The sequence below is a fragment of the Cotesia glomerata genome, linkage group LG6 (genome assembly GCF_020080835.1).
Source record: "Cotesia glomerata isolate CgM1 linkage group LG6, MPM_Cglom_v2.3, whole genome shotgun sequence".
NCBI lineage: Eukaryota > Metazoa > Arthropoda > Insecta > Hymenoptera > Braconidae > Cotesia > Cotesia glomerata.
In genome coordinates, this window is record NC_058163.1 from 21,811 (window position 1) to 47,752 (window position 25,942).

Here is a 25,942-nt window from a genome sequence, read left to right on the forward strand (position 1 = left end):
TTTATACAAGCAATAGATAAATAAATTAATCGAAAACTAATGAGATTGAAATAAAAAATAAATTACTACAATCACGCATATTTAGCAATTTTTTGAAAATATTCTTAATTGTAATTTTAAAAGAGTGTATTTTTAGTTAGAATATGCCTCTCTCGTGTGACTCTACTGTTTTTTTTTTTAATTTTTAGGCTAAAAATAAGCATTTTTATGAAATATTTAGAAAAAAAATTTATAAGCCCTTTTAGCTTTAGGTCATAAAATTTTCAAATTCCTAAAGCTAAAAGGGCGCATAATAAGAGACATACGCCCTTTTAGCTTTAGGAAATCGATGCTTCATTTTTAGGCGAAGAATATGTCAACCAGTCGATTGGTGATAAAAAAAAAAATTATGCGCTCTTTTAGCTTTGCAAAGCTAAAAGGGCGCATACTTTGCTATGCGCCCTTTTACCTTTTGGCACGCGATATATGAAAAATATATGAAAATGCATGTGGGTACTCAAATGAAAGCTCTTGATGAGTGTAACATCAGGATGAGCTTATACTTTTAAAAAAGTCAATATTTAAGAAAGTACAGTACAATTTAACAGATATCTTGTGAACTATTGACATTTTTAAAGATATAAGCTCATCCCGACATTACACTCTTTGAGACCTTTCATTTGAGTACCCACATCAATTTTTCATAGATTTATATATATTATATATATTAGGGTGTGCCAAAATGTAACTTCCTTGATAGACCTCTTAAAATTGGAATTTTGAGATTTTATGATTTTCATAAAATTTTTTACCAGGTGTTTTGTTTAGGCATTTTCGCTGGAATTCCAAAATTTCAAAATTTGGCCGAACAAAACTCTTGTTAAAAAATTCTATAAAAATCAAATAAATCCTTAACGCTCAAAATATGTCAGGAAATGCCCAAACACTCCAGTTTAACTCCAGTTAAAAGCGGAACTCAAAATTCCAATTTTAAAAGGTCCATCAAGAAAGTTACATTTTGGCACACCTTAATATATATGCATATATGAAAAATATATCAAAAATGCATGTGGGTACTCAAATGAAAGCTCTTGATGAGTGTAACATCGGGATGAGCTTATTTTACAAAATTTTATAAAATTTTACACAATCTTATTAAATTTGATTAAAATTTGTAAAATTTTATAAATTTCAATAATAAGATCATAATGCTACAAAAAATTTTTTTAATCTAATAAATTTGAATTAAATTTGACTAAATTTAACTATTTCTTCTAGGAGAATATATTTTTCTAATAAAAGGGGACAATATTGGTAGACAGATGTATATTTTACCAAAATATCGAGTTGAGGGTATAAAAATAAATGTTAAAATTTGGATACCTGATGATCCGGATTTCATTATAATAGTATTTGATGCAGATGATGGACTAAATTCGAGTTACAAGTTAATTATTGGTGCTGAAAATAATTCAAAGATTCTACTGTATTATAAATCTGAAGAAAAAGGTTTTTTTTTTTAACTTCCCGCTAAGAAAAATTGAAAATTTTTTTTTATTAAAATTAATAAACCAAATTCATTTGGAATATTTTATAGAATATCTTTTTTTTTGTAGATTATGAATTGGTAAAAGAACAAATTTCGGTTCATATACTATTCATCGCAAGATGGAGTGAATTTATAATAAAAATACCGCGGGGAAAAGTTCAAATTTATCGAGACGCAACTAGTCTACTATTTGAGTGGGAGCATGAAGATCCATTAAAATCTTTTTTGCCAATTTATTATTATTTTTCAACAGAAAAAAATTTAATGGCACTATCATATGATTGCGTATCTAGTATGTTAATAAAATATTTATCTATTATATAAATATTCATGGAAAATATTTATATTCTAGTGAAGAAATATGCAAAGTTTGCAGATGGTTAATTTTTTTAATTTTAATATTGTTTCAGCATGTCACGTTGAAATTACGACAACAAATAAAATCGAAAAATTTTTTCCTATTTTTAGTGAAGATGATACTAATTATATGCACCCTCAAAAACTTGAATTTATGATAAGATCTAATGGAGATGTTCAAATACCGCTGATTTTATTTCCTGAAGACTTTGAGTAAGTACTTTAAAAATTTTTTAACTTCCCGCTAAGAAAATCGAAGATTGTCAAAAATCGGGAAGTTATTGTTTTCACCCCGTTTCGCAAAAATCGAGTTTTCATCAGATCTCGACGTTTGAAGATCACAGGAAGCTTCCCTGACTATCCCCGCGAGATTGTCACTATGTCTGTATGTATATGTGTGTGTGTGTGACTATGTGACTCGCTTATAACTTTTGAACGACTGAACCGATCGGAATGTACTAAACGGCGTTCTAAAGAGTTCCCTCAAACTTAGATTTCCTGAGAATTTGAACCGATTCGGACCGATAGATTTTGAGAAATTTTGAAAAATCTCAAAAAAAATAAGAAAAAAATCATTTTTGAAAGTGGTTTTTTTTGGAATATCTTTTAAACGGCTCTATCGATCAACTTCAAAAACTAATCCGCCTTTAAGCTTGAAAAACCACGCTGATCGTCGCTAATTCGGTCAAAATCGGTTGATTCGTTCGAGGAATATCGTGAACGAAAGAAAACCGAAAAAAGTGTTTTTTTGACATAACTTCGTCATTTCTTCTCGGATCGTTTTTGATGATACAGAATAATTTTAGAACTTAAAAAACCACGTCGATCGCCGCCAAAAACGTGGAAATCGGTTGATTGGTTCGAGAGATATCCTCGATAAAATATTTGGAAATAAGTGTTTTTTTAACATAACTCCGACATTTTTTGGAATAACTTTTAAACGGCTGCACTGATCGATTTCAAAAACTAATCAGCTATTAGTATGAAAAAATTACGTCGATTGCCATCAAGCCGGTCAAAATTGGTCAATTCGTTCAAGAAATATCATGAACGAGAGAAAACCAAAAAAAGTGTTTTTTTTTTAATTACTCCAAATTTCCTAGTTTTATCAATTCAAACTTGAAGATTCTCCATGAAACTAAAAAAATTGCGTCAAATACTGCCAACCGCGTGAAAATCGGTTGATTCATTTAAAAGTTAGTGCGGTTTGAAAATTTAAAAAATATTGTTCTATGATACTTCTATCAGACTTTTAAACTCGAAGAGCTCAAAATAACACATAAATTGTATTTTTGAGCTCGAAGAGCTCAAAAACGTCATTAGTGCAGTTTTATGCACCTAGGTATGGAATTAGCGGGAAGTTGCACGGATGGCCTTCAGGGTCTACCATTTTTCTAATTTTTTTTTTCAACGATCTTACCTTGCATTGTTAAATTTTTATTATAATTTTGTATTATAATAATTTCTTAGTTATTACGTATTGAAGATTGGCCAATCGACGTCAACAATCACACTTTTCAACTCTTACATGACATTTTTATTCCAAATCGTTGAAAATAAATCTCCCGTTGAGCAATTACTGTCGGAAAAGGAATGGAACAATATAACTATATCGTAATTTCAATTTTTATTATTTTCTTTTTTTTTTTTCTTATATACACTAAGAGAAAAAATTTTTTTATCAATGAAAAGCACTCAAAAATTTCCACATGTCAATTTTTTCACTCATTTTTTTTTTTGCTTAATTTATTTATTAAAAAAATTATTAAAATTATCAAATATCTTCTAAATTAATTTTAATATTTTGTATATTATAAAAAAATTCATATCACTAAAGTTAGCCGACGTTTTTAATTTTTTGATTTTTTTTTATTATTAAATTAGAACTAAAAAATATTTTTTAAAAATTGCACTTAGAGTTTTTCAAGTTTTTTACAAATGAAAATTTTATTTTGTAATTTTGCAATAATTTTTTCAATAAAAAAAAAATTCTAAAAATTTTTAATTGTCGGCTAACTTAATTTTCATAAAAAAATTCTTACTTTCTATCGCAGATGGGTCAACCGGACAATGCAAGTTTTTTGGAACACTGTTAAACTCCTTGATTACGAGCACACGCATCCATTTGTATTTTATTTCTTCTCAGTTAAACTCAGAACTGGCTTCGCAAAGTGGACGGTAAATTGTTTACCTCCAGGTAAGTCAATAATATTTATTTTTCTTTTCTTTAAGGTGGTCCTTTCGCCGCCAATGTAAAATAAAAAATATTAGATTACTAGCCGTTACCCGCCCGCTTCGCGTGGCGTACAATATACGTGTATTTGTATATCTATATTCACAAATATAGGTATACCAATACATAGAGTGATCATATAATGGTACATGATCATCTATTAGGGCTTTTACCTTATATAAAAATTTTTTTTATATTTAATGCCTTCTTATTATCCTTTAGGAATTGAATTTTATAATTTTTTAATTAACACCCACGCAAGGATTTGTGAGGGTGGCATTTCATAAAATTCATTCTTTACAGCTCAAAAACTCCAAAAAAATCAATCTGGCCAAGTTTCAATCCTTTAGCTGCTATAGATTAAAAGGTACAATTTCTTTTAATTTTACGCCCACGCACGGACATGTGGGGGTAGAATTTAATGAAATTTATTCTTAACAGCTCAAAGTCCCCCAAAAAGCATTCTGGCCATGTTTCAAAGTATTAATAGCTATAGATTGAAATTTACGAATTTTTTCTTAATTTGACGCCCACGCACGGGCACGCCAGGGGGGTGGAATGTCACAGAATTCGTTTTTAAAAAATTTCTAAATGTAATTTGAAACATTCTGACCAAGTTTTGAACTATTAAAAGCCATAATTGAAAAATTTTTTTTCGTGAACACCCCCGCAACCCCCCTTGTGGGTGGAATTTCGTGAAATCCGTTCTTAGCTGACCTCTACTTGGCAAAAGAAATATTCCTGCCAAATTTCAAGTCTCTAGGTCTTATAGTTCCAGAGATATCGTGATGAGTGACTATCTATATCTATAGAAAGTCTCCTATATATATATAGATGAGTAAATTTAATTTTTTTCTAATAGTTAAGGTCCTTGTTTATCTTATAGTGAAGTTTAAATTATACTTTACCGGACAAATTTTTGAAAAAATAAAATTTTTAAATGTTAATATTTGTTCAGAGTCTTACGAGAAAATCAGACGTTTTTAGTATTTCTCGAATTATACTATCAGTCATGGATTAGATGAAGTAAAAAAAAACAAAAAATCAGATTTTCGGAATATTCAGGTTTCTTTTTTTGCAATAAAATATATCAGTTACCGAGATATTTATTGAGAAATTAATATTTAAGGTAGTACCCTCGCGACTTCCGTCGTCAAAAGTTTGTGCTAGAGTGTATGGTACATATACTTTAGAGTCATTATTGACAAGCCTAAAACTTTTTGCTGTTTATGTACTTATTTTAGCCAATCACAAACGAGAAACTGATCGTTTGAAAAGTCTGGCAACACTGCGTGAGCGTTAAGATATTTTATAGTGGTTATACTGTAGTGTTTTGGACTAACTGTAGATTAACCTCTGTTTTACAGTTATTCGGAAATATAATTACAATGTCTGAAAAATTGACTCATAAAGGACGATTCATAAAAAAAAGTCCTTGAAAAACGACAGAAATCACTAGCAAATATGCAAATAACAAATAGAAAAAAAATAATTGACAATATTGTTTTGTTTTTTCAGAAAAATCAGTAATTGAATTTTTTATGTTGATGTATTTACGGATTTTAAATTTTAGTATTTTTTTTATTATTTCATCTGACTATTATTTTTATAACTTATGAAAGATTAATATATATTATTATATTCAACTTATTAACTTTTTGAATTTTTATAAATATAGAAAAATACTTATTTTCATAAAATAATCATTGTTACTTTTTTTTTAAATAAATAAAATTAATAACTATAATGTTACACTTAAAGTAAATTAAACTTTTCAAATTTTTCAGCGCATGCGCGTCTCATATTTTTTTCGCGGCTCACAAAACTTGCGTTGTTGCCACAGTTTTATTAACGTATCCCCTCCTCGGCTAAAGTCTGGTAAATTTTTCATTACTTATTAATAAATCTCTCTGAAACTGTGTGGTAATTATCAATGAAATTATTTTTAAAAAATTGTTTAGTTGTTAGTTAACGTTACTCTAGTTTTTAAAAGAATCCTAAGAAAAGTTTCTGAGATATAAAATGTTTGTAGGTAAACTTTTCGATATCCCGTATACCGCAATGTAAAAGAGCGTTCAAAACTCAAACTTTGAAATTAAATATCTCTGAAACTAAATGGTCAAAAATTTTCAAATTGCGCCAATCGACGCAGAATTATATGAATATTAATCTGCCGAAGTTAAAAAAAAATCCTAAGAAAACGACTCTGGCGAGGGTACTACCTTAAAAATCACAAAAAATTCTCAAGTTACCTACTATAAAATGGAGTCAAAAGATTTGGCAACGTTGCGTAGCGCGCGAGCTTCAGACCATTCAATAAATTCAAACTAAACTTTAACGCGCTTATGTTTTTCATGCATAATTATTAGTTAATTTATTGTTAGCAAATTTTCATAATTGATAATTGAAAAATAAAACAATAATTAAAAAATACTAGCATTCCTGCCATGAGACATTACAATGTTATGGTTTTGTGACTAAACATTTTTAATTAATTTATTTATTTACACTGACTGCAAAAAGTTAAACACGGTTAAGGTTATATTGTGCAAATAAAAATGTAAACAACCAAAATAAAGCGTTGCCAAATCACGGATAGGTTACTAACAGCTGATTTACAACAGTCAAATTAATTTTTGTATTTAACTATTTTTTTTTTTTAATTTTTAAAATTTCAACGATTAATGCCTCATATACTATTTATTTTTTAATTTTAGGAATTTTTATGGGTTTTGTATTTTAATTTATTGAAAATTTACTACTACAGTTGTTATGACTCAACTGGAGCGAAAGGACTTCCTTAATTCATAACTTAAGTGTTTTCATTACATATTATTATAATTATTCATAACATCTACTGTGTCAACAAAATGACACTATTTTATCGATCAGCTGATTGATAATTAAAATTAATTATTTGAATCACGCGGTATAAATTATTGCTACCGCATGGTGGCGCTGAAGGTCACTAAAAAAACACCAATCAGATGTTAGACTGAATTTAGCTGACAACTGTCATTTTTTTTTTTTATTTTTATAACAATTATTATAAAAAAATACTTAAAAAAATTTTCATCAATTTTTGCATGTTTTTTTTTTTATAATAATTTTATTGTTATAAAAATTATAAAATAATTTTTAATGTGTGGCATATGACATCTCGTTCTATTATCTATTATTATGGTGTTTATTATTGTGTTGACATGAGTTAATATTACTCTAAAAATTAATCATTTGTTTATCTTAATTATCATGTCGATACATAATTTAAAAATCTGAAAACAGCTGATGGAATTTGATAATTTTTTATTATTAATAATAAAATTTTCAACTTGTTAAGTTTATTTCATATTTATTTATTTATTTATTTATTGGTTAGAAATTTATTGTAAAAAATTAATAAATTAACAAAAAGTTTCAAATTATGGCACGCTCAGATAAAAAACACCGCAACAAAGGAAAACTTATGAAAAAATACGACGATTTTACAGGTTATATATATTTTTCTGTTTTTAAAATTTTATTTAAAAAAAAAAAATCATTAATTTTTTTATTAAAATAAATTAACTTTAAAAAATTGCATTTATAATTTTTTACAGCTTCTAAAGCTGGAATTTAAAAAAAATTTTTTTTTTTTTACTAAAATTAATTTATTATTTTTTTTTTAATTACTTAAATTAGTTAATATTTTTTTTTTAACTTTTGCAAGTGAGTTTTTAAATTGTACGTGAAATAAAATTAAAATATAAAAATCAAGTAATTTGTTTTTTAACGTAAGTAAATACAAACATAAAAAAAATTAAAATTCTGTAACTAGTATCTATTTTTAAAATTTGTGTTATGTATAAATATTTTTAGCTGTTAATTAAAAAGTATTTTTATTTCTAACAATAAATTTTTACAGTTACAGGTAAAATTAATGGAATTGAATGCGTTAATTCTTCAGGAATTGTTGATAAATTAGATAAAACTCATATTAATAATCCATCACCTTCAGAATCAGGTAAAGTTTGTTATAAGTAGTGCCAAAATTTTTCCCCAAAATAAATAATACACTCAGATTTTTTTATTTAAATTAATATTTTACAGGCATAGATTACCCTCTAGATCTTTGGTACCTCATATCAGAGCATATAAAACCAGAAGACGTTAGTAAATTCTCAGTTATCTGTAAAAGCTCGTATTATGTAACAAGAACTGGTAAATTTTGGTTTCACCTTTATAAAAGGTACATAAATTTTCATTAAATTTTTTCATCCAATTATTATTCCCTTATTAAAAAAATAATAGTTTAAAAAAACTAAAAACACGCTTTACATAGAAAACCAAACTAAAAAATAGAAAATAAATTTTAATAAATTTAAATTAAGAATAAATTAATAATAGTGTAAATAAAAAAAAATGTATTTTATTTTAAAAAAAGCGTGGGGTGCTTTTTAAGATATCAAAATGATAATCACTCTACTCATATCTGTCAATAAAATATTTATAACTATTGACACCATGCACCCCACGCTTTTTTTAAAATAAAATACATTTTTTTTATTTACACTATTATTAATTTATATTTATTGAAATTTTTAACATTATTCTTAATTTAAATTTATTAAAATTTATTTTCTATTTTTTAGTTTGGTTTTCTATGTAAAGTGTGTTTTTAGTTTTTTTAAACTATTATTTATTTTTTACTTTTTAGTTTGGTTTATTTATAAAAGCGTGATTTTTTAGTTTTTTTTTAAACTATTATTTGTTGATTATCAAAAATATTCAGGCGCGCAAATTACCCACGGAGAGTTACTGACATACTGACAAACTGACATACAAGTGAAGCTAATATAAAGCGTGTAAAAAAAGATTTAAAACGATTCAACCCATGCAAAATGTATACTCAAGCGTCACAAAAAAAAATTAGGTAAACGGTTGACCCTAAAGACCATCCCTGCAACTTCCTGCTACCTCCATAACTAAGTGTTCAACAATTCACTTATTTTTTAAGCTCTTCGAGCTCAAAAATATAATTTTTGTGTAATTTTGAGCTCTCCGAGCTCAAATAAATCGCTGTTCTATGCTTTTGAGCTCTTCGAGCTCAAAAGGCTAATAGACCTAATAGAAGGTTTATAGAACACTATTTTTTGAATTTTCAAACCACAATAACTTTTGAATGAATCAACCGAATTCGGAGGGAATTACCATTTGAAGTCACAAATTCACTTAGCTTAAATTCTTTTAAAACTAGTACTTTTGAATTCTTCATGAAACGTCAACGAGATAATGAATCTTAATTTCAAACTTTTAAAGAAGACAATGAATCCTAATTTTAAAACCTTTGATATTCATTTACACATTTCTGTTACATGAGTTTATCGTTCTAGATCATCTCAGATTATCATCTTCTATAATTTGTATAATTTGTACCACTGAGTTTAACTCTTAAATTTTTAATGCTCAATTTTTATACTCAAATTTATTTTCAACTTCCCGCTAATAAAATCGAAGATTTTCAAAAATTGGGAAGTTATTGTTTTCACCCCGTTTTGCAAAAATCGAGTTTTCATCAGATCTCGACGTTTTAAGGTCACAGAAAGCTTCCCTGACTATCCCCGCGAGGTTGTCACGGTGTCTGTATGTATGTATGTGTGTGTGTGTGTGTGTGTGTGAAAGTATGTGAACCGCTTATAACTTTTGAACGGCTTGACCGATTTCATCGCGGTTGGTGCCATTCGAAAGGGCTTGACTAAACTTAGATTTTCAAAACTATTTGGACCGATTCAGATCAATAGATTTTGAGAAATCTTCAAAAAACTAAAAAAAAAATTTTTTTCAAATGTGGTTTTTTTGGAATAACTTTTAAACGGCTTGATGATTCAATTCCAAAAACTAATCAGCTCTTAACCTTAAAAAACCACCTCGATCGCCACCAGTCCGGTCAAAATCGGTTGATTCGTTCGAGAGATATCGTGAACGAAAGAAAACCGAAAAAGTGTTTTTTCGGAATAACTCCGAAATTTCCAGCGCGATCAATTCAAAATTTAAAATTCTTTGTGAGGCTTAAAAAACTGCGTCGAATGCTGCCAACCGCGTGAAAATCGGTTTATTCATTCAAAAGTTATTGCGGTTTAAAAATTCAAAAAATAGTGTCATCAAATCCCTATCAGACTTTTGAGCTCGAAGAGCTCAAAAGCATAGGAAAACAATCTCTTTGAGCTTGGAGAGCTCAAAGTAACCCATAAATTGTATTTTTGAGCTCGAAGAGCTCAAAAACGCCATTGGTGCAATTTTAAGCGCCTAAGTATTGAATTAGCGGGAAGTTGCAGGGATGGCCTTTAGGGTTAACCGTTTTCCTAATTTTTTTTTTCTTGTATTTGTCATAATTGTATTCCAAAGTAAAGTAAAGAAAAACGATCAATTCTTAATATCTAATATTTTTGAAATTTTATATTTTCATTAGTCATACGTGTACTTTTATTGTAAATCTTTTTGTATACTTTTGCCATCTGGCTATACTGCCTTGGCATTGAAATTAAATAATAAATAAGTAAATAAAATAATATTATAATTTTTTATAAATTAATTCCAATGTTAACTGGCCAAAAAAGGTGCTAAGGTGGCCAAAAACGGTACTTCTACCCTATATTTGTCAAGTTGAATCGTTTTTAATCGCTTTGAGTCATTTCGAATCGTTTTAAATCTTTTTTTTTAATAAGGATTAATTGAATAAAAAATAATTTTGTCATTTTTAGGTATTATAAACCTCTACCATATTTACCAGAAAGACTAAGACCTGAATGTATGGTACTACTGCATGGCATTCGAGCATGTGTAATCAGAACATTACATTTTACCTATTTTTCTTCTCTAGAAAAGGTTAATAAAAATCCATATTTAGAACAGAAGGAACCACATTCTTTGGTTAAGAGACGATGTTGTCTTATGTGGCACAAGGTTTTTTTTTCTTCATAATTTTATTCATTTTATCCATTTAATTTAATCTTGTAAATTTATTTTAATATTGATTTTTTTTTTAGAAAAGAGAAAATCATTGGTTTTATTATTTCAAACTCAAAGATATTTCTAATAATGTTAATAACACAAAAAACAATTGTATTAGTAACATAATCAATGAAGAATTTCATGAGAATAATATGCTTGAGGAAGTTGCAATAAATCCTGAAAATAATTGTCGTATACTCAGAGTAAGTATTTTTAATATTAATGAATTTATTTAATTATAAATTAATAATATTAAAAATTAAGTTAGCTTATAAAAATTTTTACTTATAAAAATTTTTAGAATTTTTTTTTATTAAAAAATTATTACAAAAAAATTTTATTTGTAAAAAACTATAAGTGCAATTTTTAAAAAATATTTTTTAGTTCTAATTTAATAAACAAAAAAATTAAAAACTTCAGCTAACTTTTGTATCATCTAAAATTAACAAACATTTGTCAATTTTTAATTTTTTTATAACAAAATTTTTGTAAAAAAATTCTGCATTTAGAAAGTGAAAAAAAATTACAAGTGCAAATTTTTTATAATTTGTGTGTAATAAAAATTTAAAAAATTGTCTGTTGATTACAATGTCATTATTATTAATATTTAATTTATTAGGTGACCTGTTTAAATTATGGAATGATACCATTGGTAAACAGTCTGATTCTTCAATCTGTTAAAATGGACCTATCACCCGGTTTCAAACATCATCGGCTTCATTTAAATTTTTCAAGCAATTACAGCTCTAAAGTACCAACTCACGTAGTTATACTAAGCGGAGTTGTTGACTGCAAAGTCATTGATTGGTGGCATCCATGTTACCCTCATCATGATAGAGTGATTGATATTCCTCTGCCAACAGTTGAATCTTGGGACTCTTGAAAAAGTCTATTTTTACAGATTTTTGTTATATAATTTATCGGTAATTCATCAGTACCACGTGAACTCTGTACATTATATTAATTATCACGTGCTACTGTTGAAGAAATCAATTCAGTTGCTGTAATAAAATTGATAAATTTTTTAAATTGTGTAGAGTTATTATCATTAAATTAATAATTGAATATAGTTTTTTTATATCGCGTTACTAAAACCATAAGGGCGTATCTCAAAATATACGCCCTTATGGTTCTGCAGAACCATAAGGGCGTATAAAAAAATTTTTTTTGCTCCAATCAATGTAAAAATATTGCAAACATTAACATCTATGGAAAAAACGAAAAACAAAATTTTTTTTGTGATACGCCCTTATGGTTTTAAGAAAACATTTTTCTAAAACCATAAGGGCGTATCCTGTTTTTTCGGTTTATTATCAATTATAGGTCGGAGTAAGAAAAAAAATTGCAAAGGTGATAGAAATTATCACTCCATAACTTAATTTATATCAACAAATATTTATTTGAGTGAAAAAACGAATGAAAAATTAAGAAAAAATAAATTCATAACAACTTGAGAACAATCGGTATGTCTTCAAGTTAATAAAATTAGCCTCAAAGTTTTTCAAAATTGATTTTTTTTACTTCAGATCTATTTACAATTAACAAAAGAGTTTTGTAAGTTATTAAGAACTGTAATTTTATAAAAATCATTCAAAAAGAACTTTGTTCTTGAGAATTGTTATGATTCTTCAATACCAATATCTTGAAGCAAGTTTGATGATCTAAATCATTTTTGTACATCAGGCACTGTCCCACAAAATATCATCGGTATTAACAAAGTTTAATTTTCAGCCATGGTCATAGTTTATAAATTTTTTTGTCATTATCTAGTTAAAAAAAAAAATTAACACTTTGTTTAACAATACATTAACTTTGTTTTTATACAATGTAAAATTTATTTACTTATTTACAATATCACTTTATTGCTGATTGTAGATCCAATTTCAAGAACGATTTTATTTTAACACTAAGTTAATTTTTTTATATTTATGATGAACGATTTTTTGAATTAATGAATTGTAATGTAATACTTTAAATTAGAATTTTTAAATATAATTGTAATTAAGAATATTAAATTGTACAAAAGCGATCATTTTTGTATGCATGTTTTGAAATTTAGTAGTTTGGTAAACTTTATGTACAATTTTTGAAATTTAAAAGAAGTTAAATTGACTAATAAATTATTAGTTAAAAATAATAGGCATATCAAGCTAGCAGTGGCAGAGCCCATCTTGGACGGTCATTATTATTGATTTCTTGGAATCTAAACAAGCAACAATATTCTCAATAGAGCAACAAAAAAGCAACAAATTTAGCACCAAAAATAAATTTTGTTGCTTGAATAATAAGTCAATGCCTGATGGACGAGTCCAAGCTAGCTTGATAGACGTAAAAGTAATCATGTAACAATGGACGAAATAATTAATAAAAAAATTTTTATTTATTGAATAAAAATTTGAGAATGATTTCGAATAATTTTAAAGAAAACTTAAAATTTAGACTGTAGATACTTATAAGGATTAGGATTAGCCTAACACATAAATATTTGTTGAAATAAATCAAGTTGTGGAGTGATATTCTATTACCTTTGCAATTTTTTTTCTTACTCTGACCCATAATTGATAATAAACCGAAAAAACAGGATACGCCCTTATGGTTTTAGAAAAATGTTTTCTTAAAACCATAAGGGCGTATCACAAAAAAAAATTTTTTTTTCGTTTTTTCCATAGATGTTAATGTTTTCAACATTTTTACATTGATTGGAGCAAAAAAAAATTTTTTATACGCACTTATGGTTCTAGTAACGCGATATTTGTCAATTTTTTGGATTCTTATAACAATCAAATCATATCATGAAAAAAATTTAATAAAAAAATTACACATGAAGAAATTTGATAAAATTGCATATGCAAATTTGTAAAAAATATTTTTTATGATTTTATAACAACAAAATAATTATGAAAAAAAAATTTAATAAAAAAATTACACATAAGAAAATTATAACAATTATTATGAGACTGAAGTTTGCAAACACTTGAGAATTTTTTGAATTTTCTTGAAAAATAAACTAAGCATAGAAAATTTATAAAAATCTCATTTATAATTTTTCATCAGAGCTTCTAAAGATGTTTTTAATAAAATAAAATTTTCTTGCTGTAATTTGTTTGTTAAAAAAATACTAAAAATTATCAGATGTCTCTCAATTTCAGTATCATCAATTATTATTGTAACTTTTTTAAAACATTTTTCTTTAATGAAATTAATTTGTTATAAAAAAATAAAAAAATTGACAGCTGTAAGCTAACTTTAGTATCATTGAAAATTTAAATATAAAATAAATTTATGACATTAAAGTTAGCAGTCACGTGACAATTTTTTAATTTTCTTTAATAAATAAATTTGCTCCGAAAAATCATTTCCAAAAAATTGGATTTTTCATTTTTCTAATTTTCTAAATGTCAATTTTTTTTTCTCATTTTCTTTGACATAATTTATTTGTTAAAAAAATTCTAAAAATTACAAAATGAGGTAAAAGCCCCAATTATTGACGCTATAAGAGACAAAGTTATGATTTGATTTTTTTTAAGCAATCAAATATAAATATCGTTGAATTTTGTTTGTGGTAATGTCTTAAGTAATGTTTTAACTAATCAATTTCTTTTTTTAAAATGATAATCAGTGATATTTACTAATTAATTTTAAATAATTAAATAGATAATCTGGACACACCAATTATTATCCTAATATAAAATTGAGATGAAATGTATGTGGCATCAAACTATTCGTAACGTGATTGGTCGAATATATCATAAGCATGAAAATATATGCAAATGCTATAGTCAGGCGCGCGCTTGCGCGCGCAAATTCAAATTCTAGTTGATCCTAATCCTAATATAAAATTCCTAATATAAAATTGAGATGAAATGTATGTTGCATCAAACTATTCGTAACGTGATTGGTCGAATATATCATAAGCATGAAAATATATGCAAATGCTATAGTCAGGCGCGCGCTTGCGCGCGCAAATTCAGATTCTAGTTGACGGGTTAAAAAACTGATTGATCTAAATATTGACGTACCGTAACCCCAATTATTGACGCCCCTACTGCGCATGCGTCGAATCATTTGGTTATATTTTTATTTATCAAAACTTGATATAAAGTAATCAATATTATTAAAGTTAATTAATAATAATTTCTATGAATGATTAATTATTATTAAAAATATAACAATTTATTCAAGAACTTATTTAACACCAAAACACGTCGAGTTATTTGACAGTTAAAAGCCTTGAATATAATCGCGTATATAACGTACGTATAAAAAAATACGTATTTTATACTTAACAAAAAAGGCGTCATAGCGCTGTTGACTGGCTGTCAATATGGGATTCACCATAAAAATTATGAATTAGTTATTGACTCCCATTATTTAAATATCGTAAAGCATACAATTAATTTCGATTATTTAATTTTATAAATATTTCATATATTGTTAATTAAAAAAAAAAAATAGATCATATAATTACATGAAAAAATTAATTTAAGGTATTACCCCCGCGACTTCCGTCGTCAAAAGTTTATGCTAGAGTGTATGGTACACATACTGGATAGTCATTATTGACAAGCTTAAAACTTTTTGCTGTTTATGTACTTATTTCAGCCAATCACAAACGAGAAACTGATCGTTTGAAAAGTCTGGCAACACTGCGTGAGCGTTGAGACATTTTATAGTGGTTATACTGTAGTGTTTTGGACTAACTGTAGACTAACTTCTGTTTTGACACATGCGTTTATCTATTTATTTACATACATTTATTCAGAAATATAATTACAATGTCTGAAAAATTGATTTATAAAGGACGATTCATAAAAAAAGTCCTTGAAAAACGACAGAAATCTCTAACAAATATGAAAATAACTATGCAAATAACAAATAGAAAAAAAATAATTGATAATAATGTTTTGTTTTTTCAGAAAAATCAGTAACTAATTTTTTTATGTTGATGTATTAACTGATTTTAAATTTTAGTATTTTTTTTATTTTTTCATCTGACTATTATTTTTATAACTTATGAAAGATTAATAAATATTATTATATTAAAATTGATAACTTTTTGAATTTTTATAAATATAGAAAAATACTTATTTTCATAAAATAATCATTGTTATTTTTTTTAAATAAATAAAATTAATAACTATAATATTAAACCTAACGTAAATTAAACTTTTCAAATTTGTCAGCGCATGCGCGTCTCATACTTCTTTCGCGGCTCACAAAACTTGCCCTGTTGCCACAGCTTTATTAACGTATCCCCTCCTCGGTTAAAGTCTGGTAAATTTTTCATTACTTATTAATAAATATCTCTGAAACTGTGTGGTAATTATCAATGAATTTTTTTTTTTAAATTGTTTAGTTGTTAGTTAACATTACTCTAGTTTTTTAAAAAGATCCTAAGAAAAGTTTCTAAGATATAAAAATGTTTGTAGGTAAACTTTTCGATATCCCGTATACCGTAATGTATAAGAGCGTTCAACACTCAAATTTTGAAATTAAATATCTCGGAAACTAGATGGTAAAAAATTCTCAAATTGCGCCAATCGATGCAGAATTATATAGATATTAACCTGCCAAAGCTTAAAAAAAATCTTAAGAAAACGACTCTGGCGAGGGTAATACCTTAAACTCGGCAGTTAAAAAAAATGCTTGTCTAACCAAAGTTGTTAAGAAAATAGACGCTCGTAAGCTGATTTGATGAACTGGTGGTAATTTTATTTTTTTTTAATAATTAATATTTAATATTTTGAACTGAAAGTGATTTTTTTTTCAATTTTTTAATTAATTAGAATTTAATAAAAATTTATTTGATCGTTATTCTTATTACAGATAATTTAATATACTAGAATTCAAATTAGCGCGCGCAAGCGCGCGCCTCATATTTATGGTCATGATATATTTATGTGTAGTTTATGTATATTATATTCACTTTCAACCAATCAAAATGAGAATAAATATTTTCAACCAATCACATCACGAATAAATTGGTTTCACATACATTTCATCTCAATTTTATTATGGGACTAGAATTCAAATTTGCGCGCGCAAGCGCGCGCCTGACTATTGAGTTTGCATATATTTTCATTCTTATGATATATTCGACCAATCACGTTACGAATAGTTTGCTTACATGATATATTTTCATATTTTTCATCTAAATTATAAGAGTGGATTATTATGGGATTTAAAGATAATTTAGGGTGTCAATATTTAGACCCCCGTCAATAATTGGGGCTTTTACCTTATCTGCTAAATTAATTTTCATAATAATATAAATTTTTATAATTATTATTATTATTACGTCTATCGCAGTGCCTGCGTGATAAAGTAGGAATCACATTAACCTCATCAGTTTATATTTATGTACATACACATATTTCACATATTCGTATTTTTCGTATAAATAAATCACAACAGGAGGTTATGTTAAACTATGTCAAACACTTGATATTATTTATTATCTTTCTGTAAGTGATACTTTTAGAGAAAAAAAATAAATAATGGAATATCCATTGAAAAAAGTTGAGTTACAAGCCGATGTTTACATGGCTTGTCTCCAACATGCCTTGTCAACTGAAAATTTTGAAGTTATGGGACTGCTTATTGGTGATGTAGGTTATTTTACTGATTATTATTTTAATATAAATTTTTTGTCAATTAATATTAAAGAATAATAAAATTAGCAGACATTTGAGAATTTTTGATTTAATAAAAATTATAAACAAAAAAGTATTTTTAAAAAATTGCACCTAGAATTTTTCAAATTTTCTGCATGTCAAATTTTTTATTTTAATTTTTTAAAAATGATTTTTTTCACTTAAAAATTTTTTAACGTCAGCTAATTTAATTTTCATTATGAAAAAAAGAATAAATAAATAGATTAAATGTTTAATAATTATTTTTTTTAGATCGACGATGGAGTCACTAAAATTTCTGCGTTAAATATTCTTCTACGGTTAGATAAGAAAAAAGACCGTGTAGAAATTTCACCAGAACAGTTATTAAAAGCTGCAGCTGAAGCTGAAAGATTGACTATTGAATTAAAAAGAGATATGAGAGTTATTGGATGGTATCATTCTCATCCTCATATCACTGTTTTTCCCTCTCATGTTGGTGAGTAGTAAAATTATTTATTTTATCCCGAGAAAAAATGTTTCTATATAATCATATATAATTGTATATAATCATATATGACTATATATGATTATATATGGAATCACATATATAATTATATATAATCATATATAATTATATATAATCATACATGATTATATATGGAATTGTATATAAGATTATATATAATTATATATGACTATATATGGAGCAATATACAGCCATGCAGGATTATATATAGTTCCATATACAATTATATATAATCATACATGATTATATACCGAATTGTATATGAGGTTATATATAATCATATATAATTATGTATGACTATATATGGAGCAATATAAAACCAAGCAAGATTATATAGTTCCATATATAATTATATATAACCATACATGATTATATATGGAATTGTATATGAGGTCATATATAATCATATATAATTATATATGACTATATATGGAGCAATATACAGCCAAGCAAGATTATATATAGTTCCATATATAATTATATATAGTTATATATAATCATACATGATTATATATGGAATTGTATATAAGATTATATATAATTATATATGACTATATATGGAGCAATATACAGCCATGCAGGATTATATATAGTTCCATATACAATTATATATAATCATACATGATTATATACCGAATTGTATATGAGGTTATATATAATCATATATAATTATGTATGACTATATATGGAGCAATATAAAACCAAGCAAGATTATATAGTTCCATATATAATTATATATAACCATACATGATTATATATGGAATTGTATATGAGGTCATATATAATCATATATAATTATATATGACTATATATGGAGCAATATACAGCCAAACAAGATTATATATAGTTCCATATATAATTATATATAGTTATATATAATCATACATGATTATATATGGAATTGTATATGAGGTCATATATAATCATATATAATTATAAATAACCATATATGGAGCAATATACAGCCATCCAAGATTATATATAATCCCATATATAATTATATACAAGTATATATAATTATATATGCTTATATATAATTAACATATATAAAAATTTTTTCTTTGAAAAAAAATTTTTTTTTGGTAATCATGAAAAGTGTAAAATGATGTTTATAATTACGTTTAAATAATTCTGAAATACAAAATTTGTTACATTTCCTATGAGATGTTTTGGTCTGCTCTGCTACTACCTAATAGTAAAATCATTATTTATTTTATTATTTAAATAAGTGTTATATTATAATGAGATTCGGTCAAATAAATAAATTATGAATTATGACTATCCAAATATATTATAAAATCAATTTTTATATTATATTTATGATAAACTCATATGATACATTATGTAGATCATAGAATCATTGACATCTAAGACAGCAGCACAGCAGACAGAAACTTTAAGACGCACGGAGATCACTAAAGTTAAGCAGCATTTAGCAGGGTTAATAGTTGGATGGGTGACCGCTGGTGTTATAGCCGTAAAATTATAGCTAGATATTTTTTTTTGCATTATAATTGGTTACAGAGAATTGCGTAGGACCATATTAAATACTATACCCATAAAATTAACCCAATAATTAATTAGATGTAATAAATATATAATCAAATATTGTTATGTATAATTATATATGATTAGATATGATTATGTTTGGCCATTTTTCATATATAATCATATACAACCAATTTATATATAAATATATATAATTATATATAAATATTTTTTCTCGGGATTTATTTATTTATTGATCAAATTTATATGCTCTAAGTCTTAGTCGGATGGTAATTATACAAAGTTTAGATATAATTAATGAGTGATAAATAAATAGTGTGATTAAATAATAAAATAGAAATATGATGCATTATATTATAAATATTTATTTATAATATATATCAATGATATTTTTAATTACTAAAAGTGTTTTCATGACCGAATTGTATATATGTAATGAGTGTTTTTTCATGCCGTCTAGGTCAAATAACTAGTAGATGTTGTTCAAGTCAAGAGATGGATACTTCCATCTTCCCTTATTGGTTGAGAGATATCCTCTCTGTACATAAGTTCGATGGAAATCCATCAAACTTGAATACTAGTAAAGCTGTAGCTTGTAGTATCCATTCGAGTACTAAAGATGTTAATTAATTGAAAGAAATTATTTTGAATGAGAGTAAAAACAGACTTTCGAAAAAATAAATGGGGTTGGTTGCCAAGCCAGGAATCGAACCTGGATCTCCCTGATAACATAATAAGGGAAGATGGAAGTATCCGAGCTATCTAATAATTTTTTTTCTCGCATATTCTATAAACTCACATTAAGATGATCCTCTCCACATTCCTTTCTCAATCCTTTCCTACCAATGTCCTGTTACGTGAATGTGGAACGCTTCACGTAATAATTACCGTAACTCCTATTCTTTCCCGCTTCACAGCATTAATTATATTTGTAAAAATGCTTACCGTAAGATGGACGGTGTGGCTTAATGTATATAGAATAAGCGAAAGGAAATTTAGTATAGACCGGATAGCTCAAATGGTAGAGTAGCTGACATGTCTTCGGAAGGTTCTGGGTTCGAATCCCAGTCCGAGCTATCTAATAATTTTTTTTCTCGCATATTCTATAAACTCACATTAAGATGATCCTCTCCACATTCATTTCTCAATCCTTTCCTACCAATATCCTGTTACGTGAATGTGGAACGCTTCACGTAATAATTACCGTAACTCCTATTCTTTCCCGCTTCACAGCATTATTTATATTTGTAAGTATCCATCTCTTGACTTGAACAACATCTACTAGTTATTTGACCTAGACGGCATGAAAAAACACTCATTATATATATATATATACAATTCGGTCATGAAAACACCTTTAGTAATTTAATAATATTGCCTAAATAAAAGTACTACTACCATCATAGTACGTAACTCGGGTAAAAGGGAAGGGATAGTAAAGTAAGTATTGAGAGTATAAGAATGGACTGAGAAAGGTGGATGGTGGAAGGGGCCTGGTAGCTTAACTGGTAGAGCTCCTGACATGCTATCAGGGAGATCCAGGTTCGATTCCTGGCTTGGCAACCAACCCCGTTTATTTTTTCGAAAGTCTGTCTTTACTCTCATTCAAAATAATTTCTTTCAATTAATTAACATCTTTAGTACTCGAATGGATACTACAAGCTTACAGCTTTACTATTATTCAAGTTTGATGGATTTCCAACTTTATGTACAGAGAGGATATCTCTCAACCAATAAGGGAAGATGGAAGTATCCATCTCTTGACTTGAACAACATCTACTAGTTATTTGACCTAGACGGCATGAAAAAACACTCATTATAGATATTTTTAATGTTTTATAAAATGATACCATAGTTTCTTATGCTGACGATACAGCCATATTATGCTCAGGAAAAAGCTGGCTAATAGTTAAAAATAAATTAATTGAATGGTTACATAAAATTGATTTATGGCTTAGAGAGAATCAACTCTCTCTCTCTCTCTCTCTCAATATAGATAAGTCTACATTTATAACTTTCGGCAGTTATAAAGATAGTTACCCAACTGAGTTTGAAGTACATATTAATTATAAGCCGTTGAAAAGAGTTGAACATTGTAAATATCTTGGAATACACTTTGATAATCATATGAGATGGAACAACCATGCTCTGGAATTATTCAAAAAACTCAAATATTTCACTTTTGTATTTTACAAACTGACAGGAATATTAAATCCACAAACCATGAAAATAATATATCATGGGCTACTCGAAAGCATAATAAATTATGGTATTATTGCCTGGGGAGGTGCATATGATAAGTCAATTAAAATCATCTCAAATATACAAAATAGATTACTAAGTAAATTGTGCGTAACTAATATCAACAACACTCCCCTTGGGATCAGAAAAACTTTCATTACCACTGCGTTATCTTTCTATTATCAAGATTGCATAAATCTCTATAATGATAAAATAACTTGTACAAGACATAAACAACTGTCACTACCAAAAATAAGTAAAACAATTTACACACAATGTGCTTATTATGTAGCTTTAAAATATTACAATAAATTACCAATAGAGATGAAAACTTTGAATGATAAGAAGAAACTAATAAACAAAAAACTGAGAGAATGGATAAAAATAGATAATTAGTTAAAAATCGTGATATTAATTTAAGTGTTGAAACAATATTACTTATAAAACTTATATAAATAACTAGCTTGCTAGGTTGATTTTCTTTTAGCTTGCACTGTATTAAGTATTACTATATTACTATCTTATATATTAAGAGATTGTTGATGATAAAATATATTTTTGTTAATATGTACTCGTTCTATGCACAGGTGCTATACGCACCTCTATAGAATTTTTTTGTAACGAGATTAATAAATAAATAAATTATTATAATACAGTCCAATACAATAAATAATATGAGTAATTTCAAGCAAACCAAACTGGATAATTAATAGAGTTATAAACTGCTAAAATTAATTATAATAAATTTTGAAAAATGACAAAATAAAATTGCTACAGTTGAGTAAAAAATTATTATTTTACAGATATCGGAACTCAGGCAACATATCAATTAATGGACCCATGTTTCGTTGGTCTTATATTTTCAGTATTCTCAGAAAAGAAAGAAACGAAGGTAATTTTATAAATTTATTAAATTCTCTTTTTTTATTGGATAAAATTTAATTAAAAAATTTTTAAATAAACCATCCAAGAAAAATGAAAATTAAATTAGCGACATTTAAAAATTTTTATGATTTTTTTTAAGTATTTTTTTTTTAACTTGTAATTTAATTGATGAAAAAAATCAAAAATTTTATAATTATCCAAGAAAAAGGAAAATTTTATCAATTTTTATTATAAAAAAAAATTAGACAAACGGTTGACCCTGAAGGCCATCCCTGCAACTTCCCGCCACTTACATACCTAGGCGCTTAAAATTGCACTAATAATTGCTCTTCGAGCTCAAAAAAACAACTTATGTCTTATTTTGAGCTCTCCAAGCTCAAAGAGATAGTCTTTCTATACTTTTGACATAGAATTTAATTTCACATAACTTCACACTAATAGATTTATTTATAGTTAAAAAGATTTGTTAATATTTAACAAATCATTTATTAGAAGCCATTTGTTAGGCCTTAACAAATATTTCTTAGTATTTAAAAAGATTTATTAATACTTAATAAATGAATATCAGATTTATTGAATACAAACAAATCATTTTGAATACTAAGAAATATTTATTTAACATTAAAAAATGGTCTCTAATAAATGATTTGTTAGCTATTAACAAATATTATTTAATACAAATAAATCCTTCTATCAGTGCAGTCAATTCGTTCAAGAGATATCATAAACGAAAGAAAACCGAAAAGTGTTTTCTGCACATAAGTTCACATAATTTCACATAATTTCAGTCAGTTTGTTCAAGAGATATCATGAACGAAAGAAAACCGAAAAGTGTTTCCTGCACATAACTTCACATAATTTCACATAATTTCACATAATTTCAGTCGATTCGTTCAAGAGATATCATGAACGAAAGAAAACCGAAAAGTGTTTCCTGCACATAACTTCACATAATTTCACATAATTTCACATAATTTCAGTCGATTCGTTCAAGAGAAATCATGAACGAAAGAAAACCGAAAAGTGTTTCCTGCACATAACTTCACATAATTTCACATAACTTTTCGGATCGTTTTTGATGAGATAGTATAATTTTTAGACTTTTGAGCTCGAAGAAGCATAGAAAAACTATCTCTCCAAGCTCGGAGAGCTCAAAATAATACATAAATCGATCCAAAAAAAATTAGGAAACCGGTTGACCCTGAAGGCCATCCCTGCAACTTCCCGCTAATTTCATACTTAGGCGCTTAAAATTGCACCAATGACGTTTTTGAGCTCTTCGAGCTCAAAAATACAATTTATGGGTTATTTTAAGCTCTCCGAGCTCAAAGAGATTGCTTTCCTATCCTTTAAAGCTCTTCGAGCTCAAAAGTCTGATAGAGATTTGATGAGACACTATTTTTTGAATTTTTAAACCACAATAACTTTTAAATGAATAAACCGATTTTCACGCGGTTGGCAGCATTCGACGCAGTTTTTTAAGCCTCACAAAGAATCTTAAATTTTGAATTGATCGCGCTAGGAATTTTGGAGTTATTCCGAAAAAACACTTTTTTCGGTTTTCTTTCGTTCACGATATCTCTCGAATGAATCAACCGATTTTGACCGGACTGGTGGCGATCGACGTGGTTTTTTGAGCTTAAGAGCTGATTAGTTTTTGGAATTGAACCATCAAGCCGTTTAAAAGTTATTCCAAAAAAACCACCTTTGAAAAAAATTTTTTTTTCAGTTTTTTGAAGATTTCTCAAAATCTATTGATCTGAATCGGTCCAAATAGTTTTCAAAATCTAAGTTTGGTCAAGCCCTTTCGAATGGCACCAACCGCGATGAAATCGGTCAAGCCGTTCAAAAGTTATAAGCGGTTCACATACTTTCACACACACACACACACACACACACACACACACACAAAACTCGATTTTTGCAAAACGGGGTGAAAACAATAACTTCCCGATTTTTGAAAATCTTCGATTTTCTTAGCGGGAAGTTAAAAATAGATAAGAGCCTTGATATATTTAACGTAATTTTATAAACTAGAAATTTTTTTAATAATTTACTTTTATAATTTTTTAAGTTTTTAGCTTAGAATTTTGCTTAATAATTTAATTTACAGGAACAAGAGTGTGTTTTAACTTGCTTTCAATCTCGTAACAATGAGGCCGTAGAAATTCCATTAGAGATTGTCAAAGTTGGAGAAATTTCTAAAGAATGTATGGATGTAAGTTATTTTTTATATTATTAAATTTTATGCAAAATATTTTCAATTTTTTATTTAAGTTAAAAAAAATATATTTGAAAAAAAATTATGACACTGAAGATGGCAGACGTCAAAAAATTTTTGATTTTTTTTTTTTAATTAAATTACAACTAAAAAGATATTTCTAAAAAATTGCACTTGTAGCTTTTCAAGTTTTTTACATGTGAAATTTTTTTTTAAATTTTTTAATTGAAATTTTTTCAATAAAAAATTTCTAAAAATTTTGAAATGTCAGCTAACTTGATTTTCATAAAAAATTCAGCTTTTTTCATTTAATAATTTTTTTTTTATTAAATTAATAAAATTAATTTAATTATTTTAGGCATTAAAAGATCTTCCGAAAATTCTTGTCCTAGAAGATGACGAAGTTGGAGACAACTGTATAAATAATTCAGATCCTCTTGCAATAATTCACAACAAGGCAGTTCGTACTCGAGCACTAGCACACATTACAGATATCGTTACGAAGCCTCTAATAGAAATGCTAGAAGAGCGACTTATTCTCAATGAAAATTACAAAGCTCATCTTCACAAAGTTAAGCAAAAGCTATTGAAAGAACTAGAAAAGTCTCGGCCAACTCGACCGGAAACTGAATCAACTAAAAAGCGAAACAAAAAATTTAGAGGAAAAAAATAATTTTGTATTGTTAAAAACATTTTTTCATCTTTAAAATATTCAAATTTATCTTATGCTAAACGTTCCATATAATTTTTCAGAAAAATTGAAAATATTTAAAAAATAAAAAACCGAAATTATCTTTAAAAAAATTTATTTCTAAGACAATTTCGGTTTTTATAAATA

The 25,942-nt window shown here is 26.8% G+C and overlaps 2 protein-coding genes across 2 annotated transcripts in view; both read left to right on the forward strand.

Moving 5' to 3' along the window:
- Positions 1-25,942, forward strand: part of LOC123266768 — a 35,498-nt gene that overhangs the window by 5,844 nt on the left and 3,712 nt on the right. Inside the window, exons 5-14 of the mRNA XM_044731167.1 lie at positions 1,258-1,488; positions 1,596-1,820; positions 1,939-2,098; positions 3,356-3,499; positions 3,940-4,082; positions 8,023-8,121; positions 8,208-8,346; positions 10,859-11,060; positions 11,144-11,311; positions 11,728-12,015. Of these exons, the coding sequence (XP_044587102.1) occupies positions 1,258-1,488; positions 1,596-1,820; positions 1,939-2,098; positions 3,356-3,499; positions 3,940-4,082; positions 8,023-8,121; positions 8,208-8,346; positions 10,859-11,060; positions 11,144-11,311; positions 11,728-11,991 (1,775 nt within the window). The 3' untranslated portion in view covers positions 11,992-12,015. The remainder of the gene's footprint in view (positions 1-1,257; positions 1,489-1,595; positions 1,821-1,938; positions 2,099-3,355; positions 3,500-3,939; positions 4,083-8,022; positions 8,122-8,207; positions 8,347-10,858; positions 11,061-11,143; positions 11,312-11,727; positions 12,016-25,942) is intronic.
- LOC123266769 (lys-63-specific deubiquitinase BRCC36-like) lies at positions 17,474-25,820 on the forward strand. Its single transcript, XM_044731168.1, has 5 exons — positions 17,474-17,716; positions 18,014-18,218; positions 22,802-22,890; positions 24,997-25,101; positions 25,463-25,820. The coding sequence occupies exons 1-5, from the start codon at positions 17,606-17,608 to the stop codon at positions 25,775-25,777; spliced, it is 825 nt and encodes a 274-aa protein (XP_044587103.1). The 5' UTR covers positions 17,474-17,605; the 3' UTR covers positions 25,778-25,820.

Excerpts from the sequence above, each read along its gene's own strand:
- LOC123266769 (XM_044731168.1), top strand. The coding sequence starts at position 17,606 with ATGGAATATCCATTGAAAAAAGTTGAGTTACAAGCCGATGTTTACATG. Across the intron at positions 22,891-24,996 it reads CAGAAAAGAAAGAAACGAAG|GAACAAGAGTGTGTTTTAAC; the intron begins GTAATTTTATAA and ends TTTAATTTACAG. Across the intron at positions 25,102-25,462 it reads TTTCTAAAGAATGTATGGAT|GCATTAAAAGATCTTCCGAA; the intron begins GTAAGTTATTTT and ends TAATTATTTTAG.